This window comes from Cyprinus carpio, chromosome A10 (genome assembly GCF_018340385.1).
Source record: "Cyprinus carpio isolate SPL01 chromosome A10, ASM1834038v1, whole genome shotgun sequence".
Taxonomy (NCBI): Eukaryota; Metazoa; Chordata; class Actinopteri; order Cypriniformes; family Cyprinidae; genus Cyprinus; species Cyprinus carpio.
In genome coordinates this window covers 17,500,543-17,520,406 of record NC_056581.1, presented here as the reverse complement: position 1 = coordinate 17,520,406, position 19,864 = coordinate 17,500,543, and the positions used below count along the sequence as shown (strand labels likewise).

General features: G+C 38.9%; 1 protein-coding gene across 1 annotated transcript in view; it reads left to right on the top strand.

Moving 5' to 3' along the window:
- Positions 1-15,622, top strand: part of LOC109072162 (zinc finger SWIM domain-containing protein 6-like) — a 72,486-nt gene extending 56,864 nt beyond the window's left edge. Inside the window, exons 9-14 of the mRNA XM_042765586.1 lie at positions 1,946-2,212; positions 5,945-6,080; positions 9,696-9,853; positions 11,495-11,658; positions 11,754-11,835; positions 12,762-15,622. Of these exons, the coding sequence (XP_042621520.1) occupies positions 1,946-2,212; positions 5,945-6,080; positions 9,696-9,853; positions 11,495-11,658; positions 11,754-11,835; positions 12,762-13,624 (1,670 nt within the window). The 3' untranslated portion in view covers positions 13,625-15,622. The remainder of the gene's footprint in view (positions 1-1,945; positions 2,213-5,944; positions 6,081-9,695; positions 9,854-11,494; positions 11,659-11,753; positions 11,836-12,761) is intronic.
- The last annotated feature ends 4,242 nt before the right edge of the window (positions 15,623-19,864 follow it).

The window sequence follows — 19,864 nt, the reverse complement described above, 5'->3', positions numbered from 1 at the left end:
CGAGAGTATCACGACACACGCACTGCACCTTGTTTCCAACCAGAGGAATGCACATGTAAGCGTCGTGGTACTCTCTTGAATAGTGCCAGACACTGACAGGAAAGAGAAGAATTGTTGTATAAATTCGTAATTTTTGTTTTCTTTGAGCACAAAAAGTATACTCGTAGCTTCATAAAATTACAGTTTAACCACGGATGTCACATGGACTATTTTAACAATGTCCTTACTATGTTTCTGAGACTTGAACGTGTTCCCTTGCTGTCTATGCAAGGTCAGAAAGCTCTCAGATTCCATCAGAAATAACTTAATTTGTGTTCTGAAGATGAAGGAGAGTCTTGCGGGTTTGGAATGACATGAGAGTGAGTAATTAATGACAGAATTTTCATTTTTGGGTAAACTATCCCTTTAAAATAATAATGACATGAACAATCAGAAAACCAGGTAATTTTGATGTGTTTTTTAATTTTTTTTAATACATGGCCCATTTGCTGTTTTTAGGATTTTAAGGGAGGGGTTTGTGCAAAATGCCTTTTGTTTTAATCTTAGCATATCTTAAGGCCTTCATGCAAATTGCATCTAATTTTGGTCCTGTGTTTGCTTGGTGGAAACTCAGTTTTAGAAACCTCCAGGATAGCTCATTAGGGCCAATTAAAAGCCTAGAATTAGTGCTGAGGGATCGATGATGCCCAGCCAATCAGATGGGTAGATTTGGATCTTAGGTTCAATTCCTTAGTCAATCAAAAGTTGAGGGATAAATTTGGATTTGGATCTGAGGAACTGACTCCCTAACACCAAATCCAGCCTTTTGAATGGTTGCAAAGGATTGGTTCCTCACAGCCAATCAAAAGACTGGACTTGGTGCTAAGGAATGGAAGGAATTGCTGTAAGTAAATCACAGCCAATCAAAAGACTGATGGAAGAGTCAATCCTTAGCACCATATCCAGCCTTTTAATTGGCTGAGAGGTCATTCCCTTGGCACTAAAAACAGCATTTTGATTGGCTGAATGGCCAATCCTCAGCACAAAATCCAGCCTTTTCAATCGACTCTTGTGCTACCAATTAAAAGCTGTATTTGGTCCTAAGGGATTGACCTCTTAGCAAATTAAAAGGTTGAATTTGGTGCTAATCAAAAGGCTCAATTTGGTCCTGAGGGGCTGTGTCCTCAGCACCAAATCAAGCTTTTTAATTGTATGCAAAGGTTCTGTTCCTCACACCTGGTAAGAAGATTGGATTTGGTGCCGAAGGATCGACTTCTCAGCCAATTATAAGGCTTGATATGGTGCTAAGGATAAGTTTCTCAAAGCCAATCGAAAGACTGGTTGAGGCGTCAATCCTTAGTACCATATTCGGCCTTTTAATTGACTGTGATATTGATCCCTCTGCACTAAATGCAGCCTTTTGATTGGTTAAGGAGCTAATCTTCAGCACAAAAACAAGCCTTTCCAATCGACTCCAGTGCAGCCAATTAAAAAGCTGGATTTGATGCCGAGTTGGTAGGAAGGTCTGCGCGGCTCAGAGCTGCATGTCGGAGTTGGAGGCCATGTAGCTGGAGATCAGTGAAGAGTGAAGAACAGGGCCTCAGCCTGTCTGTCTTGCTCTCTCCTGGTTTCTAAATACAGCCTGGACCTCATCATATCACATAGTATTTCATACCATCTCTCACAGATATGAATGTGATGCATGAACCATCCAATGCAGGGTATAGTGTATTACCTCAGTCACTGAGGAGCCTAATTGAGCATCCCTTGCCTTATGCCCTATCAGGCTGAGCTGCTTCATTAGACCAGGCAGAGTCCAAGCACAGTTCCTTTCTGGTGCCTCATTATACAACAGGACCTGTCTAAGAACCAGTGCCTGGGAGGAAGGTCTCAGTACAGTGGTTAACTCTGGAGGTGTCACCACCTTCCAGTTTCTTACGCGCTTTCTGTTTCTTGCCTCCTGCAGCCAGCACAATGAGCTCGAGCAAGCACAGTGAGCTGCACTTGTTTCCGTCCACGCGCCGCTTCCTGGAGGAGGGTGAGTCATATCTTGCCCTGGCGGTGGAAACGGCCCTGATGGGACTGGGTCAGCAGAGAATCATGCCCGATGGACTGTACGCCCAAGAGAAGGTGTGCCGCAATGAGGAGCACCTGATCGCCAAGCTGCAGGAAGTTGACCTGGACGATACCCTGGTCAAGATCTTCCGCAAGCAAGCTGTCTTCCTGTTAGAGGGTAAGTCTTGACGATTTTGCACATTTACAGTGCTAGAGAATGACACCAATGCTGTTTGTTTTTCATTAACTGAGGCTGAAAGCAAGAGCCTGGGGAAGCATTTGGACATAGCTAACAATTCTGGAATAGGTGCATCTGATTTCCTCATGCGTCAGCTTAATATCTAGCCAAATAGTTTCTGAAGCATGTCTTTAAATATCTGCTCTAGAATAGCACGTACTATATACCAAGGGTGTCCAATTTCTGCTCTCGGAGGGCTGACTTCTTGCATAGTTTAGCTACAACCTGCTTCATCACACTTGACTGAAAATTCCTAGTAATTTTGAAGACTTTGATTAGCTGGTTCAGTTGTTGTTGCAGAAGGTGTTGCTCTGGACGTTGTTAATTTATAAGCATGAAAAATACATAGTTAAATAAAAATACATGATGTTGAAGTTAGCTTAGCAACATTCCCAGTATTTGCTAATCCATTTCTAATGTTTCTGAATAATTTCTAGGGCATTGGTTGGGTGTTCTGTGTGGATGCTGGTCAGATGTAAAGGTAGGGCCTTGTTTGATGGTTCCTTACTTTGCGAGGCCCTAGTAATGGCGTTTTTCCATTGCACGGTACGGTTCACCTTGGGGGGTTTTCCACTGCATACAGTACCAGGTACTCTGCAGTTCACGGATTGGCCAGAGAGAATCGTCACTACCTGCGTCACTGAACTTGTGACACAAACACAAAAGAACCGGTTTAAATCAGCACAGCCAGCGAAAGCTCGAACGCAACTATTTTGAACGAGTGCACTTTTTTTTAACAACCAAAAAGTTTCGTTGTCTGTTGCGGAAGTACAGACATTCCTCTCGCAGAGGAGCGGAACCAGCGAGAGCTTGATGGGGTGACGCGGAATGAAAAAGTTGTTTTTAGGAGTCGTGGCAGAAGAGGCGGCGTGAATAATCCCACCTACTCTAAAGCAATACTAAACTACAGTGGAAACTCAAACCGAGCCGTGCCGTGCCATAAGAATACCTTAGCAACTGACTCTTAACCACCTAGAACTGCCTAGCAATGTCGTAGAAACCATTCAGAAACTTAAGCAATGTATTAGCTGGGAAAGTTGTGAAGTTAACTTCAACATCATGGTGGCATGTTTTGCAGGGGCAACAACCATTCTTGTTCTCTTCAGAAAACCTAGTTTTCCTCTTTTAACAAAGTTTCAGACTCCATTAAGTTGCATTTCCCTCAGAGCGGTGTTCAGCATGTGTAAAGGCGCTCAGTGGTGGACGAGGCTGTTTGTTTCACTCGCGGCTGGTGTTGGGAAAAAAACAAAATGGTCTTTGCCTGCAGAGCCACCTCTGAACGCCACTGGGTTGTTTTGAAAGAATGAAGAGAAACTGATAAACTGGCCCCGCTGTGTGGATTCCTCCACCCAGCATATGCCAAAAGCATGACGGGGGCACAATAAACAGGAAGGCATGCATTCTATTGGCTACAGGGTTTGGGGGGGTTCTGGCCAAATGTGAAAATCCATCAAAACAATAGCGTTCTCACACTGAGAGACATCCAGAGCACGTCACCCCCTTCCAGCATAAGCTGTAATAGAGTTAGCATGCTCAGCTGTTGTGTGTGTGTGTGTGTGTTTTCAGTTAGTGTCTTCAGACGTGACTGTAGCTGTGTTCCAAGCCCTAGTGAGCTGCCTTGCTGTCAGCTGGCTACATAAGCAGATACTTACTAAGGTTCAATTGAACAGAGTTTGACCAAACACTGTATACTAGCCTATGTGGGAAGATGTCCAATGTGCAAAATGGCATAACATTTTATTTATTTTTTTCCTCAAAGCTTGGCATTCTGGGAATGCATTTGCTGTGAAGTATACATGCAGTGCCATGTTTATAATTTAACTAAAACAAGGGATGTTATGAGGCAGCATGATCATGCTCTGCAAAAAAGGCAATCCCAGAATGCTTTGCAACAAGCTCTGTGGAGATCATGAATCCTTGATGGCTAAGTAGTCGAGATAAATACATTAATATTTAAAATCTAATTTTTATGTAGTAAAAAAATATATATATATATATATATATATATATAATTTTATGAAATGTTTGTGTGTAATGTATTTTTATTCTTAGAGTTAGCTTAGCAATATGCTAACTAGTGAAGTCTCATGAGCTTCACATGAGGAGCGTTAATTGTGAGTCTCTATGTAGAGCATCACATTTGAGGTTTTATTTTGGTTAAGATGCTGCCTATGTAGGCAGCACGTATGCCTCTTATGAATGTTTATTTTGGTTAGTCTGGTGTCTGTTTGTATGTCCAGTGCCGTGTGTATTTGTAAAGTGGCTTGTGGTCGCTGCCCTCTCAGTTGAAAATAATCGAATGACATGGAAAGCTAAGCTCTCACATATGGCTTCTAGCATTGCAGTTTATACTGTAGGCAAGTGTGAAAAGGCCTGCATGCTTGAAAGTGGGCGTGTGGTTTTCATCTGGTTTGAGGATGAGGAGGGGGAGGGTCTGTAAACCGATCTGTGAGCATATTACCCACAATGCAGCACTCGCCCCGGAAACACCACGGCCTGGTTTTTGTGCATTTCACCTGGAAATGGATAATGTTACTTGTGGCTTGTCCATGTTCACTCTTGACCTACAGTATGAGCAAACTGTAATGATGGAAAGAAACCGATGGCAATACACTTACAATACCATAGTGGTATTTGAAGTAGAATGCAAATACCGATAAAGTTATGGAAGCACCACAGTACTTTTTTTGATGTGTCATGGAGAAGGTGTTTCTTTCTCACAAACACACTCTTACACCCTGTTTGTACCTACAAATCTGTGCATTTCTAACCACATCTCACACCTTCGGGAGGGCATGTGCTGTATCTTCTGAAGTTGTATGACAGCTTTATTCAAGTCATTGCTCACACTTTTGCATTTTCAGACTTGCTGTTTTGCAAGTTTTGTTACGTGTCGTTTTAAACATTTCACAGAAGTTTTACACTTTAATAAATTGAGAAGTGCATATGAATGAAAATTATTAACTGTGTTCATTTAAATCGGTGTTTTGCAAACTGATGAGTCGATGCAAAGCTAAAATTTAATTACATTTATCTGTAATTTTAAATCATAATGGAATTTTATTTTTACTTTCATGTCATGTGACCATTAACCTACATTGAACAACCACGAAAATGTGAATGTTAAATTTGTCATTAACTTAAATCTGCAAATCCTGATATTAAATAATAGAAACATAATGCGATGAAAATTTATACTGAAATTTGAAATGCAATGGTTTATTGAACCTTTACACAACATCTAAAGCATCTGTAATTTATCATATTTGATAATCAGACTTTTATGGCTCATACAAAAAGAAAAAAAAAATAGAAAAAAAACACCTCAGTTTTATTAAAGAGGCCCAAGCTGAGCAAAAGTATGCAATTTGTTGCCGTTGTTAAAGTATATATCAGATGACAGAAGGCATGGTTTTAAGTTTGATCATGTTGATCATTTAGAGGCCTTGCATTTTAAATATGTATATATAAATATATACATATATAAATATTTATATATGCATATTAAATATGTAATATAGTAGGCTTTATAGGGTTAAAATAGCAGGGGGGACATAAAGTAAATATAAAAATTGGCTGACAAAAAAGTTTAGGAATCTCTGATTTAAATGGTAACTGCGATTGTTCCTGGATGTTTTTGTGTATTTGAACGGCTGTGTTTTTCTCTTGCAGGTGGGCCCTACAGTGGTTTGGGAGAGCTCATCTATAGAGAGAGCGTTCCGATGCACACATATGCCAAGTATCTCTTCACATGCCTCCTACCTCACGATGCCGAACTGGCGTACAAAATTGCACTGAGAGCAATGCGGTGAGTTTCCACAGGCCACACGGGCGACACTCTGCTGCCAAAACTGTTACGTCCACCTACAGTAATGAACACGCCCACGGCTGTGGCTTAGTTTCCCCTCGCATCTCTTGTTTTTACCATCTTCACTCACTCTGAGAAGGCACGGTTACGTCTTCGCTGCTTCTCAGATGTGTGTGTGTGTGTGTGTGTAGGGCGTGAGGTTATCTAGGGCACCGTTTAATCAAAAGGCGCCTTTTGCTTGGAAAACTGCTAAATAATTCATGGCCACTGAAAATGAGTTTTTGAAAAAGTGTGAATAATAAATATGTGTCGTTGAGTCTAATTTGGGCTGCAGAGGTAACGCAGAGCAATCCTTTCACCCCACACACCCCCTCGACTCCCTGTGTGCGTTTGTGGCCGTTTGTGTACAAACCCTGTGTGTGTTAGCATCAATTTTACATTATCAGCAGCAGTTATTCATGAGCTTTTACAAAACCTGTTTAATACATATTTTGAATATTTAAATTAAGTCTTTGTCAGCATATACACAATATGAAATTCATGAAACACAAACAGAATGAAAATCGTTCATTCTACTATTCTTGCGTAAATTGACATTTGTTTCAAAGCAACAATTTATGCTTCGTTTTACAAATTATTAACACCAAAATCAGTTTTGATTGTTCTAATGTAAATTTCCTCGAACACTTCAATATGTATTTCAATAATTGAATTTTTCAAAATTGGAAATTTACAAAAATTTATGTTTATTTCAAAGCAACAACATGCGTTTGGTTTTACGAAATAAGGAGCAAAAAAAATTCTTGTGATAATTCATTAAATTAAGCATAAATTGTAGCTTTGGAACAACTAATATGTACATTTTATGCAATTTTTTTATTTACCAAAAAAATTACACAAAAATATGTACATTTACATAAAGCAGTTCTGCTTGTTCTAATGTAAATTGTCACATTCACATAAGTATGTATGTCTCCAAGTCGCAAATTTAATATGTGTGCAAAATTGGATTCTTACGTTAATTTATATATTCGTTTCAAAGCAACAATGTATTTAGTTTTACAAATTAACACAGATATCAGTTCTGCTTGTTCTTATATAAATTGTTACATTCACCAAAGTAGAGATGTTCCCATCCAACTTGCAAATTTAATATATACGCAAAGTTGGAATCTTGTGTAAATTGGTGTTTTCATTAACACAACAATTTATGATTTCAACACAACAATTTACGATTAGTTTTATGAATTATTAACACTGAAATCAGTTCTGCTTGTTCTTATATAAATGTTCTCATTCACTTCCATATGTATGTTTCCATTCAAGTTGCAAGTTTAATATATGCGCAAAATCGGAGACACCCGTTTCAAAGCAACAATGTTTAGTTTTACGAATCAATCAACACAGAAATCAGTTCTGCTTGTACTTATAGACATAAATATAGATGTTTTCATCCAGGTTACAAATTGAATATATGCACAAAATTGTAATCTTGAGTACATCTTCCATCCCATGTGTTCAAGCAAACAAAATAGTCACTTTCAGGCAAATTGGTGCAAAATAGAAATGCAAGTGAGAGGTAATAATAGCCAGTCATCTGAGCAAATGTAAAAAAAAAAAAAAAAAAATCTGTGTACATTTATGCAAGATTGATTCTATGAATGATTTACACTGAATATTGTTGTGCTTGTGTTTCTTAAATGAGTGCCGATGTGCAACAGAAATTCTTAAACTGTGTCCTAAATAGGTGTGATGCAATGATTTGTCCATCCACACTGAAAGTGAAAATGCTGCGCAATGCGATCACAGCCAGTCTGAACATATTTGATGTGTAAATGCAGTTAAGCGCAGTGGGCTCATGAGATTTCGCTCTGAACATCAGTGTTATCTTTGATCGTATGTTGCTTTATGGCTGGTTCTGGCAAGATTTCCAACTTCAGGCTGGTCCAACAGATTTATATCGACATCTTGTAACGGATTTCCTCTCATATGTTTTATTAATTTTCCTTTTTTGACCAACCTACATACACACAAAAAAAAATCCTGTTACCAAATCTGTCTGGTATTGTATTATATTTTGATTGGATTGTGTTTACCGGGGGATTTGCAGCTCAAGGATACACATATAAAGTCGATGGTATCAAACAAAAATCCTCCTAAATTTAGCCAGCTCAGGAGCTTCGGGCTCAGTATTGACTCTCTCTATAAAAAGACCGTGGTCTCCAAATAACTGCTCTCCATGGCATTGGCTCAGACGAGGGCTGATCTCCTCATAATACAATTCGCTTTGTTAGATGGCTTGGTAATTAGCTCCATGCCAGGACATGATGCTTGGACATATTTCCGCTGCACTGGAGGCGAAGGACAAAATTCCGCTCTGACATAAATATGCATGGTCAGATAGATGACTTTTAGTAGCATATGATCGGAAAGCCAGGGTATCGTCAGAAAGCCATCAAAGATGCCCAACATGCAACTAACAGCCAATTTACAAGGTCATATTCTACATCTGTGCATAATGAGGATGTCCATTTTGTAAGTGAACAGAAAAATGCACTCCTATTTAGAGTATGGAAGATCTCTGAAGATCATGTCATGATTAAAACATGGTTGAATCCAGTCGGATGGCCTGTTGGCCTCGTTGTAGTATTTCAGAAGCACAGTGAGTGTCCAGACAAACAGGATGGTCAGTAATGGAGTGTGTGTAAAGGCCGCGGGCCGCCTCCAGGCTCATGTTAGCTGACTAAAACAATACAGCAAAACCTCTGTTTGAGAACGACACACTGTCCTTTCCCAGAGGAAACTACTGCTGTGGTTCTAGAGCAGGTGAAATATTCAGTATTGTCCTGTGGTACCGTAATTTATTATTTACATCTATAAATCAGTCCTTTTAATAAAATTTAAAGTTTTTTTTTGTTTGTTTTTTTTATAACCTGATATATATGATAGTGATAAAGAGAAATTCTATCTATGACATATGGATTAGATAATGAATGCATTAATATAATTTTTATTAATGTTACTAATGAAATAAATGTATTTATTATTATTAATATATATCTATTAATATTGTGTATATATATAGAGAGAGAGAGAGAGAGAATTTATTATAGAATTTAGCCTACTGAATATAATACTTTATATTATCAAATTCTGTGTGTGTGTGCGCGTGAGAGAAATGATTGATTTATTCTTGCAGAATACATTGAATATATATATATATATATATATATATATATTCCATTCTATAATTCTATATTATTTCTTTTATTTTTTTCCACATCTTTATTCCACATGTAAGGATTAGCTTAAACTGATTCACAAATATTTTTATGAATCTATACCTGAGATTTATTTATTTATTTTCTTGTACGGTCTGTGATTACAGCAGACCACTCATAGTTAATAAATGGGAGAAATCATGGTTGTCACAATGGAAGTCCCGCCTTTCATGCACATTAGTTGGAAAAGCCTGAAAAATACAGTTTTAGGCTAAAGATGCAATATTTACTTATACCACTGTTGTGTTTTATTGATGATTGACTGTACTCCTCCACAGGATGTGGTTTGGAAAATAATACTGGTGTTGATCTGTATGTCCTTTTTTGTCTGCAGGTTACCAGTGTTGGAATCCTCAGCTCCTTCGGGTGACATGTCCCGGCCTCACCATATAGTATCAGTCGTCCCCAATCGTTACCCGCGATGGTTCACCCTCAGCCACATTGAGTCCCAGCAGTGCGAGCTGGCCTCCACCATGCTCACTGCAGCCAAAGGTTAGAGCGTCGCATTCACCAGAGCACCCATCACTCATGTGCAGGCTGCTATTACTGTGACAACAGTGCTGTTTGCTTAATGGCAGGCCTGTGTACCACATTTCCGCTTGCAGACTGCAAAACCACGAGCCCCAACTGTAAAATCAGCCCTGCATTCGTCCTCTCAGTTTGGAGAAACAACACGCTTGGAGAAGTTGCAAATTCGCAGCACTATTTTTAAGATGAAATCGCACCGCAGTGCAGAGAGGCTGAAATCAGAGGAAATCAACATGCTGGCGATAAATAGAAATTCTGCCCCAGAACTGAGCGTTTGAAGGTTTTCTCAGCGTTTTGCATCACGTTGAGCGTCTGGCGCTAGTGCTGACTCACGGCTCATTATGCAGCTGTGTGTGTGTCTGTGTGATGCAGTGCTGTAGACGGGGGGAAAGGGTTTCTGAGTGCTTGATGTTTCTCCAAGGTCACTGATGACTGTTTGCAGTGTTTACAAAAATGGCCAGTCATGTCAAAATGTCCATCACTTGTGTGATCCGTCAATCATATTAATTTCATGAACGTAATTAATATACATTAAATTATTCATATATTGACAGCAATGTTTAATCATGAATGCATAAATATTATTAGTTATAACAATATATATATATATATATATATATATATATATATATATATATATATATATATATATATATATAATATAGTATATTTTACATATATAACAGAATGAGATTTAAGACAAATTATAAATGAAAAGGAGTCCTTTTATATTGCTTTGACAAAATGCTGCACATTTCTTTGTGAAACTGAAATATGTCAAATAACAAAACTAGATTGAAATTTTAAAACAAACCCTATAATAAAATAAATAATGCAAATAAAATAAATCTCTTCATATAAACAGGCTTTGCCTGTGCTCTTTCCATTTAAAATTAGAGGCAAGCACTGCATTTTAATCACGATCCAAACAAAGATGCTAAATAAATGCAGCACGAGCAGTTTTTTTAATCTGAATTAGATTGCATAATTTCAAAATTTGAAGCAAAAACAGAATGGTCTGACCTTAGCTTTGTGAAACTGTACTACATAAAACAACTGATTCTGCACAAAACAAAAACAGCAGACGGGCTGAATGAGAACGCAGATTCACTCTCTGACAGCAGGTGGCGCTTATGGAACAGCGTTTCCTTGGTTACTGCTGTAAACAAAGCAGCACTGCACTAATGAACACAAAAATCTCTTATACAGAGGCAAAATGAAAATACCATCTAAACTATTCTAAAGACAGTCAGTTCCCCTCAGAGATACATTCATATAAATGCTCCCACCCCCAACTGTGATTCGTTTAACATCTCAGCCGACTTAAATTGTGATAACCAACTGAAATCGTTATATACATAAACCTTATATGTGCATCCTTATATACAAAAACACATACATATGTAATGCATATATAATATATACATAATTTATGTATTTCATATATGTCTGTGTCTTTGTGTTTTTTTTTTTTTTTTTGGTCAGTGCATAATTTGCATACTTCTGTGTGTTATATTTCATAGTTTTGATGGCTTTACTGTGGAAAACATTCATACAGAACATTCTTACGTCTTAACATGCGTTATTATTTGGTGTTGTTTGCAGGTGATGCTCGAAAGTTAGAGACAGTATTAGAGTCCATACAGAAGAACATTCACTCCTCCTCTCATATCTTCAAACTGGCGCAGGATGCCTTTAAGATAGCGACGCTCATGGACAGTCTGCCGGACATCACTCTGCTGAAGGTCTCCCTGGAGCTGGGTCTTCAGGTATCCATCCACCTCTTCATCCATCAGCACACTGTGATCTCCACTTTACCTGTTCTTGCCCATTTCCTTACGTTTTCTTTTCGAATAAATCACAGGTAATGCGTATGACGCTTTCAACGCTGAACTGGCGGCGGCGAGAGATGGTACGATGGCTAGTCACATGTGCCACAGAAGTTGGTAAGTTTGAGCCTTCAGCTTTCACTGTTACCAGATTTTGGCTAGTTACAAAAAAGCAATTAGGCAATCAAGGCTGTTACAATGATTTAACCATGGTGTGGTAGCAAAACTTGGTAGAATAACCTAATAAACAGCCATGAATAAAATTGCAGTAATTGAAATTTTAATTAAAAATTACTGTACAATAAATGATACAGTTTATTAATAGTAAGTTTGTAAGTTTGAGCATTCAGCTATCACTATTATCAGGTCTTGGATATTTATAAAAAAGCAGCTAGTCAAGGCTGCAACTTATTGATTTTACCACGGTATGGTAGTAAAAATGGAGTAAAATAATCATAATACCTGGCCATGAGTGATTTATTTCTTTTACAAAATTGCAGCAATTGCCTTTTGATTTAAAAATACCGTTCAATAGTTATTCGGTTTATTAATAGTAAAATAATATAATGTAATTACTTAAATTAAACAATTAAATAATAATTGTTCCACAGCCATTGCAAAAATTAAAATTAAAATCATGGATGCATTAATATTAATTTTGTTAATTTAATATTAATTAGAAACATTATAAAATGTATTTAAATGTAAAATATATACATATATTAAAAATATAAAATATTGTAAAATAATATAATTTATAAAAATATAAATAATTACATTTATTTTACTATTATTTATATTCTATCAATTAAATTCATAAATAAATTATATATTTAAATTGTCATTATTTAAATTAATCAATAATATAATTTAGAAATGTCAAATTACTTAATATAACATTTTGTGTATAAATATAATTGATGACTTTTTGATTAAATTTATGTGCTCTGACAAATTGAGCACAGTACAAACATGTATAAAAGTAAACAGGGAGAGTTTGTTTTATGGAAGCTGAGTGACATTCTGCTTCCTCGTGTCTGCAGGGGTCTACGCACTGGACAGCATCATGCAGAGCTGGTTCACCCTCTTCACACCCACCGAAGCCACAAGCATCGTGGCCACCACGGTCATGTCCAACAGCACCATCGTCCGTCTGCACCTGGACTGCCATCAGCAGGAGAACCTGGCGAGCAGTGCGCGGACGTTAGCTCTGCAGTGCGCCATGAAGGACCCTCAGAACTGTGCACTGTCGGCCCTCACGCTCTGTGAGAAGGACCACATCGCCTTCGAGACGGCCTACCAGATCGTGCTGGACGCAGCCACCACGGGCATGAGCTACACACAGCTGTTCACCATCGCGCGCTACATGGAGCACCGCGGCTACCCGATGCGCGCGTACAAACTGGCCACGCTCGCGATGGTGCATTTGAACTTGAGCTACAACCAGGACACGCATCCCGCCATCAACGACGTGCTTTGGGCTTGTGCGCTCAGCCACTCGCTGGGAAAGAACGAGCTGGCCGCCATCATCCCGCTGGTGGTGAAGAGCGTCAAGTGTGCCACCGTGCTGTCGGACATATTGCGGCGTTGCACGCTGACCACGCCCGGCATGGTGGCGCTGCACAGCCGCAGAAACTCTGGGAAGTTGATGTCATTGGACAAAGCCCCACTAAGACAGCTCTTGGACGCTACGATCGGGGCCTACATCAACACGACGCACTCACGGCTCACGCACATCAGCCCGCGGCACTACAGCGAGTTCATCGAGTTCCTCAGCAAAGCCAGAGAGACTTTCCTCATGGCGCACGACGGACACATTCAGTTCACACAGTTCATAGACAACCTAAAACAGATATACAAAGGCAAAAAGAAACTCATGATGCTCGTGCGCGAGCGCTTCGGCTAGTCCGCCTTTGTACATTTTTTTAAGTCAAAAAAGAAACGACAAAAACAATACAAACCACACCGGTATTATGTGTATAGACTTACGTTTGCGTAAAAAAAAATGGAGAAAAAAAAAGTGGAACGTTGTCATGTTGTGGAAGTTTGTGTGTTTCCCCTTTATTTGTGTGAAAGCGTGTGAGAGTATGTCACGATGTTTCGGTTTACACTGAGTATATGTTGTCCAGTGGCGAAAGTCCTCACAGCACTCCAGATCTCTCTGTTAAACATTCACAGCCTCAAAGTGAAGAAGAAATATGGCTTTAAACCAAACAACACCTCCATCCTAAGTGACAAGTACCTCGTACGGCTTCAGCTTTACTCCTTCCTGAACCAGTCACACGTTACCAGTGTACTAAAGAAGTGTTAGAAACCAGAAAAACAAAAACACGTCTCCATTTTTTGAGTTTCCTTTTCAGTTCACCAGGCTAATTGCGTGGCTTTGCAGTGCTGTTTCGTCCAAAAGCATGTCTCACGCACACACACACACACAGTCTTCAACCCCATTGTGCTTGCGCTTGTGGAAACTTAGCGACTGTCGACATACATCTCAGGGATTCTCTTTGAAAAAAAAAAGGAAAAAAAGAAGAAAAAAATGGTCATGAAAGAATGAGAGCATTTTATTGTACTGTATATATGATAGTATATGTCTGAATATTGAAAAAATGTATACGTTAACTAATTTATAAAAAGAATATTCTATGTAATGCAAAATACTTGAAGCTGCAGTACCTTGGTTTGAAACAAAACATATCAGAGGGACTAAACGCGAGCCTCGGGCTGTGTTCGGAATGGAAGGCTAGCGTGTGCAAAACCGTAGGCATTATTCCACAATTAACCTTTCACGTGATTTCATGACGTTGCATGTTTAATTCAGTTCATCTTGGAAATGAGACTGGGTGTTTTTTACATTTAATCCGATTTAAAGCGCATTGCACAGTGTCCATACTACACACTGCAGCCGCAGTAACAGTACGCTAGCGTGTTATTCCGAACACAGCCGTGCTGTCGGGGCTGGATTCGGGCAGTGAACCTGTGTGCTGGGTATCTATGCAGAGCCACCTCTGATGCACGATCCGAGCGGTCCGGGATGCATTGGCGTAGACCCGACCGCACAGGGCACCAGTGGTTTGGACGGACACCCAGTGAACCAGAGCAGCAAGCCTTAGCATTAAGAATTGGGAATGCAAGAAACGCAGGCCCATGTGCCTCAAAAAACGCCTAGAAATGTAGATCCAACAGTATCGATGTTAACGCAAATATGCCGAGCGATTGGCCTGACGCTCTTGTTTCTTTCCACAATAATCAAGTCACGACGAAGCTCCATTTTTATGCACAATAACATTTACATGCCTATCTGCTGAGATCTTAACTTCGTGCAAGACAGAAAGTTGCTGTGTAGGTCTGACTGTTCAAATGTTTTTTAAATGCTTTGCTTTTTTACGTTTCTTGTTTTTTTGTTTTTCTTTTTGTCGTTCCTATAGGATTCCTCAACGAAACGAAAACAGCCTTCTTTCTTGCCTTGTCTTAATGCTTTAAAATAACCAAACTGGAGTTCTAACTACCAAACTTGTTCGTTAAAAATGAAAGCCAACCGACTTTGGTTACAACTTTACTGTCTTTAATTTTAGCTGAATGGTTCTGTATTCTGTGCTTTAAAAAGCAGTTTTCCTTTGTTTTTTTGGTGCAAAAACATTGTTGAGTGTCCCCTTCCTTAGAGGTATGTCTGTAGCTCTTTTTCTTTTTTTGTTCATTTAGAAACAGAAATATCATTTTTCTCCATTTTATTTATTATGAAAGGTAAACGATTGTACTTTCTTCACCCGTGTCAACATTCTCATGAAGTTGAATTTAAGATTTGATACACCGATATCAATTTATTTATGTAACTAAATCACTGTTTTATAAACTTGTTAATGATTCAACATTTTTGTTTTAATTAAAATTAGTTTTTTGAGAGGAAGCAAATCATTGAGTCATTTGTGTGCATGACACTTTTTACATGACCGATTTTTTATAAATACATTTTACAATTTACAGTATAATTTCTGATACATTTTTTACTCATACACCATTTTGCATGTATTTCTTCACCAAACTTGTAATGCATTCAGGGATTAAGAATAAGGAATAATTGTGCTGACTGCATTTTGGAAGGTCTTTCACATTGGGAATCTGCTTAAAATGGTAGCAACTCCCAAAATTTGGAACAAATGGTTAGTATAAATAAGAAAATGCTCTCAGTTTTAAAGCAACACTATGTAACTTTTTATGTTAAAAATTTGATAATGAGCGAGTACATCATAAATTCATCTCCCAAACTGCATTTTTGTCTTATCCCAAATCACTGCGGTACATTTATCATAAATGATTATTTTTGGATCGCCACTGCGGAGTAACACATACCTGCGTGAATCGCCATAGAAATAAACTTGGAGAAGTAGCTCCAGTTAGAATGTTCTTCTGCGGGATGCGTGCAGTTCAGTTTATTAACCGAGCACCAAAATTTACATATGACGCTTTTCCACTGCATGGTATGGCTCAGTACGCCCCCCCTGCTCTGCACATTTTGTATGTTTCTCTTATGGCTTCAGACGTTTGTTCTATTCGACCATAAGTGCCCTGCGAAGTGGACATCACAGGATATTCCGCCATGATTCCAGTTAGAAGCGAACGTATATGTTCCATTCAAAGTGCATTGAAGTGTCAAAATGTCAGCGAAATGTCAATTTAAATTGTAATGTTATTTATTTACAGAGGTATATGATGTCACACTTGTCCGTGTGTGAAGACGTTGTGCAGCTCAAATCCGTGAATGAATGTTCCGAAGTGAAGTAAACTTGAACAGATTTCCCCTGCTCAGGGAGTAGGGAGCATGTTGATGGGAACACAGTTCATGCACGGAGCTCACTTCTAACGGCCGGATTATCTGAATCAGGTGTGTTAACAAAGAAAGATGGGAGCAGAGCTGGGGGGCGCAAGGACTGGAATTGAGAACCGCTGCTTTAAACTATCGTTATAGTTTTTCCAGCAATCCCTCCTTTGTCTTGAGCTTCTGTGCTTTTGGGTTAGATTAGCTTTAGGATTTACAGTTTGCTTATTTCCAGATGCCAGTTCTACAAATGTGTCCTTGTCTAAACTAAACAGGATGTGGACAAACAGGCTGCAGTGGAAGATTATGACACTTGAGTTGCTCCTTCACACTTGAAACAGAACGATAAGGTAGACCACAGTTACACAAAAACAGATCCTCTCACACTCTCAATTGCTTTTAATGGAGAACTTCCAGGAATTACCAGCCAAGAGCATAAAACCATTGAGATGTCAAGAACAAGAAGGACTGAACGACGTTAAATACTGCAGGAAAAACTCATTCTCACACTGATAAGGTGGGCAGCTTCACACGGTGTAAATTACATTTGTCACATTTTGCTAAATTTACGATATGCAGAAACCTGAGTAAATGCCCTTAACACACTTGGCCTCTTCAGTCACTTTTGACCGCAATTATTTTATAATTGTTTTGCTTCACTGGAATGAGATGACACTTGGTGACCTTGTCGCATTAGCTATGTCAACACACACGCACACACACACACAAAAAAAAAAAAAAAAATCATGGACAGGGATCGGATATGTTAAAGGGTTGAAAAATAAAAAGTAACACTCCGTACCTTTGAGGTCAAAAATGACCGACATAAAGGTCATAGGATTTTGCCCAATGGATTGTGGGTAATATTAGCCATTAGAGTGTGCATTGATCCACACTTCATAAATCTACCAGTAGTAGATAGTAGACCATCCGGGGACTTTTGGCATACATTTTTCAACATACTATGCTTTGGGACACACTTATTTTAATAGCACATACTATTTAGGATGGATAGTATGAACAATGAGACGCAGTGACTTGTGCTTCATTGCTGAATGAATCAGCCATTTTGAACAAATCAGTCTAATGAATGAATCAATGACTCACTCATTAAGAAAGTGATTTGCTGCCACCTGGCGGTTTTAGTTTCACATTTAGAGTAGGGTATCACTTCATTTTCTCCCAATATTCCATATTATATTCAACGCACTGAATCAGAAAGTGTCTTTTTTACTGATACAGAAATGACCTCCCTACTTGAATAAAAAATTCTTTACCATGTTTGCTTCAGGCTGCAAAAACCACAGAGTTTTGCAGTTTTCCCACCTCTTTTCATCAGCAGAACGGACAGATGGGACGAAGACCCGTGCTGACCAACGCTTTTCACTCTCATTTTGTTACTGAGAGCACAGATGCACAGTCAATGCAAGATGGAGCACTTTGCCCAGACCATCAGCCCCTCAGTACATTTGGAAGAACAAACTGTAATAGCCTCAGCCATAATTCCCAAGAAGCATTTTCAGGCCTGTGAGGAGATCTGTTCCTGCCAAAGCGGTGTGGAACAGGAGGCCGAGGGGTTCGGGGGAAGATATCCAAGTGCTCGAGTGAAGACATTGACAAATTCAAGCTTTTCTGTGACTTCAGGCCTGGCACATCACACCACTGACTGCAGACACAGGATGAGGCCCTTCAGAAGACCCGTGCACTGAAAAACTAGCACTGACATCAATGTTTGCTTATGTTAAGAGTAGAATATTAACTTACTGCATATACTTTATGGTTTAAAATAATATGCAAAACAGTGACTTTTCACACTGTGCTAAACTTAGTCATTCTAAACCCCGCTTTTATCCACTGGTAGCCCTGATAGCACACCTACATCACAGAGATGTCTATTTGATTTCTATATTTACATCTGCACGACATATGTTTACTCATCTGCAATATATCTGTAGGACGTTTCCTATTAGATGTCAAATAGATATTTAGAAAATGTCTTTAAGATGTCTATCAGATGTTTGTAAACAGCAGATGCTTTCCAGATGAAGCGATTGTTAATAGACATCTTGCAGACATATGTGTGCTAGCTGGGAGAGGAACGTTTCACATCTATAATTTTGAGGCGGGGCTTCCTTAGATAAATGGATTGTATCGAGAGTTGTATTTTTCCCTATTCAAAACTATACGAGTGACACGTCTTGGTTATGCTATAGTCTTTAGTATCGATGCTGTGTAATAATATTCCAGCAAGATGCTTAGCAACCAACAACCAATCCCGTCCCTCTTATTCACATGCTTTTAAACTGTCACGGAAAAATCGTTGCATCTTTTGAACCATTTCATGCCTAGCTGTATAGTCCAAAAAGTCTATTCAGCAAAAACCTGATAGTACATTATAAACAAGGATAGAACCATTATGTAAACAGGCTGTGTGCGGTGTTCGTCCAATCACAGACATAGAAATCCATTCTGAGCATATACCCACTGATATTTTAACATGCATTTTAAAATGAATGCATCTATAAAGCATTAAATGGGTTCCTTTTATACCTTTCATTGCTTATGAGCCATTGATGAAATTTCCTTTTCTTCAACTCATCGACCAGTGCGCTGAACAGCCGGATAAAGAGATACGGTATCTATTGTAACGGCAGCAGAGTGCTGTACACTTCCTTCTGGGGAGGAAACGCTGGTTGTAAATGTCGTCTGTTGACATGTGTTGCTAACACAGGAGTTTAGTGCTGGGCAGTGGTCAACTTTGATCCTTTATCACAAGACAACCAGACCCAAACACCCCACAATTACTGCAGAGCCAGCCGGGCCGGACAGAACCACTCACAGCCTCAACAGGAAGCAGAATCGTTGAAACAATGAACGACTGCAGCCAGGAACACCACAACCTCCTGCTCTCACAGACACACATCCACAGAAAACTCCTCAGAAAGTATTCCAGGGTCACATAATATATCACGTCCCCCATTAAATGTCTTAATATACTGGATAAAATATTACACTCACTTTTTTTTATTTCAGTATCACAATTAAGTAAACATATCAGTAAATTGTAAATCACTTTGATTTCAGTTTTTATTTAAACAAAAACAACATTCCAGTAGTTTATTCATTTAGTTGTTTTACATAAAACTTTGAGCTGATTTCCTGGCATCCTGTTAGTCTTTAACAAATCCCTTTAACAGACACTCCCTCAGTGACATCACTGCCCAGGAAGTGACACGATTTTGAAGGGAAAACAGCAGTACTAGTGAGTATAAGCAGTGGATTAGGGCTATTTACTGTGATATTTTGTGGTGTTACTTGGTTTATGTCACTCTT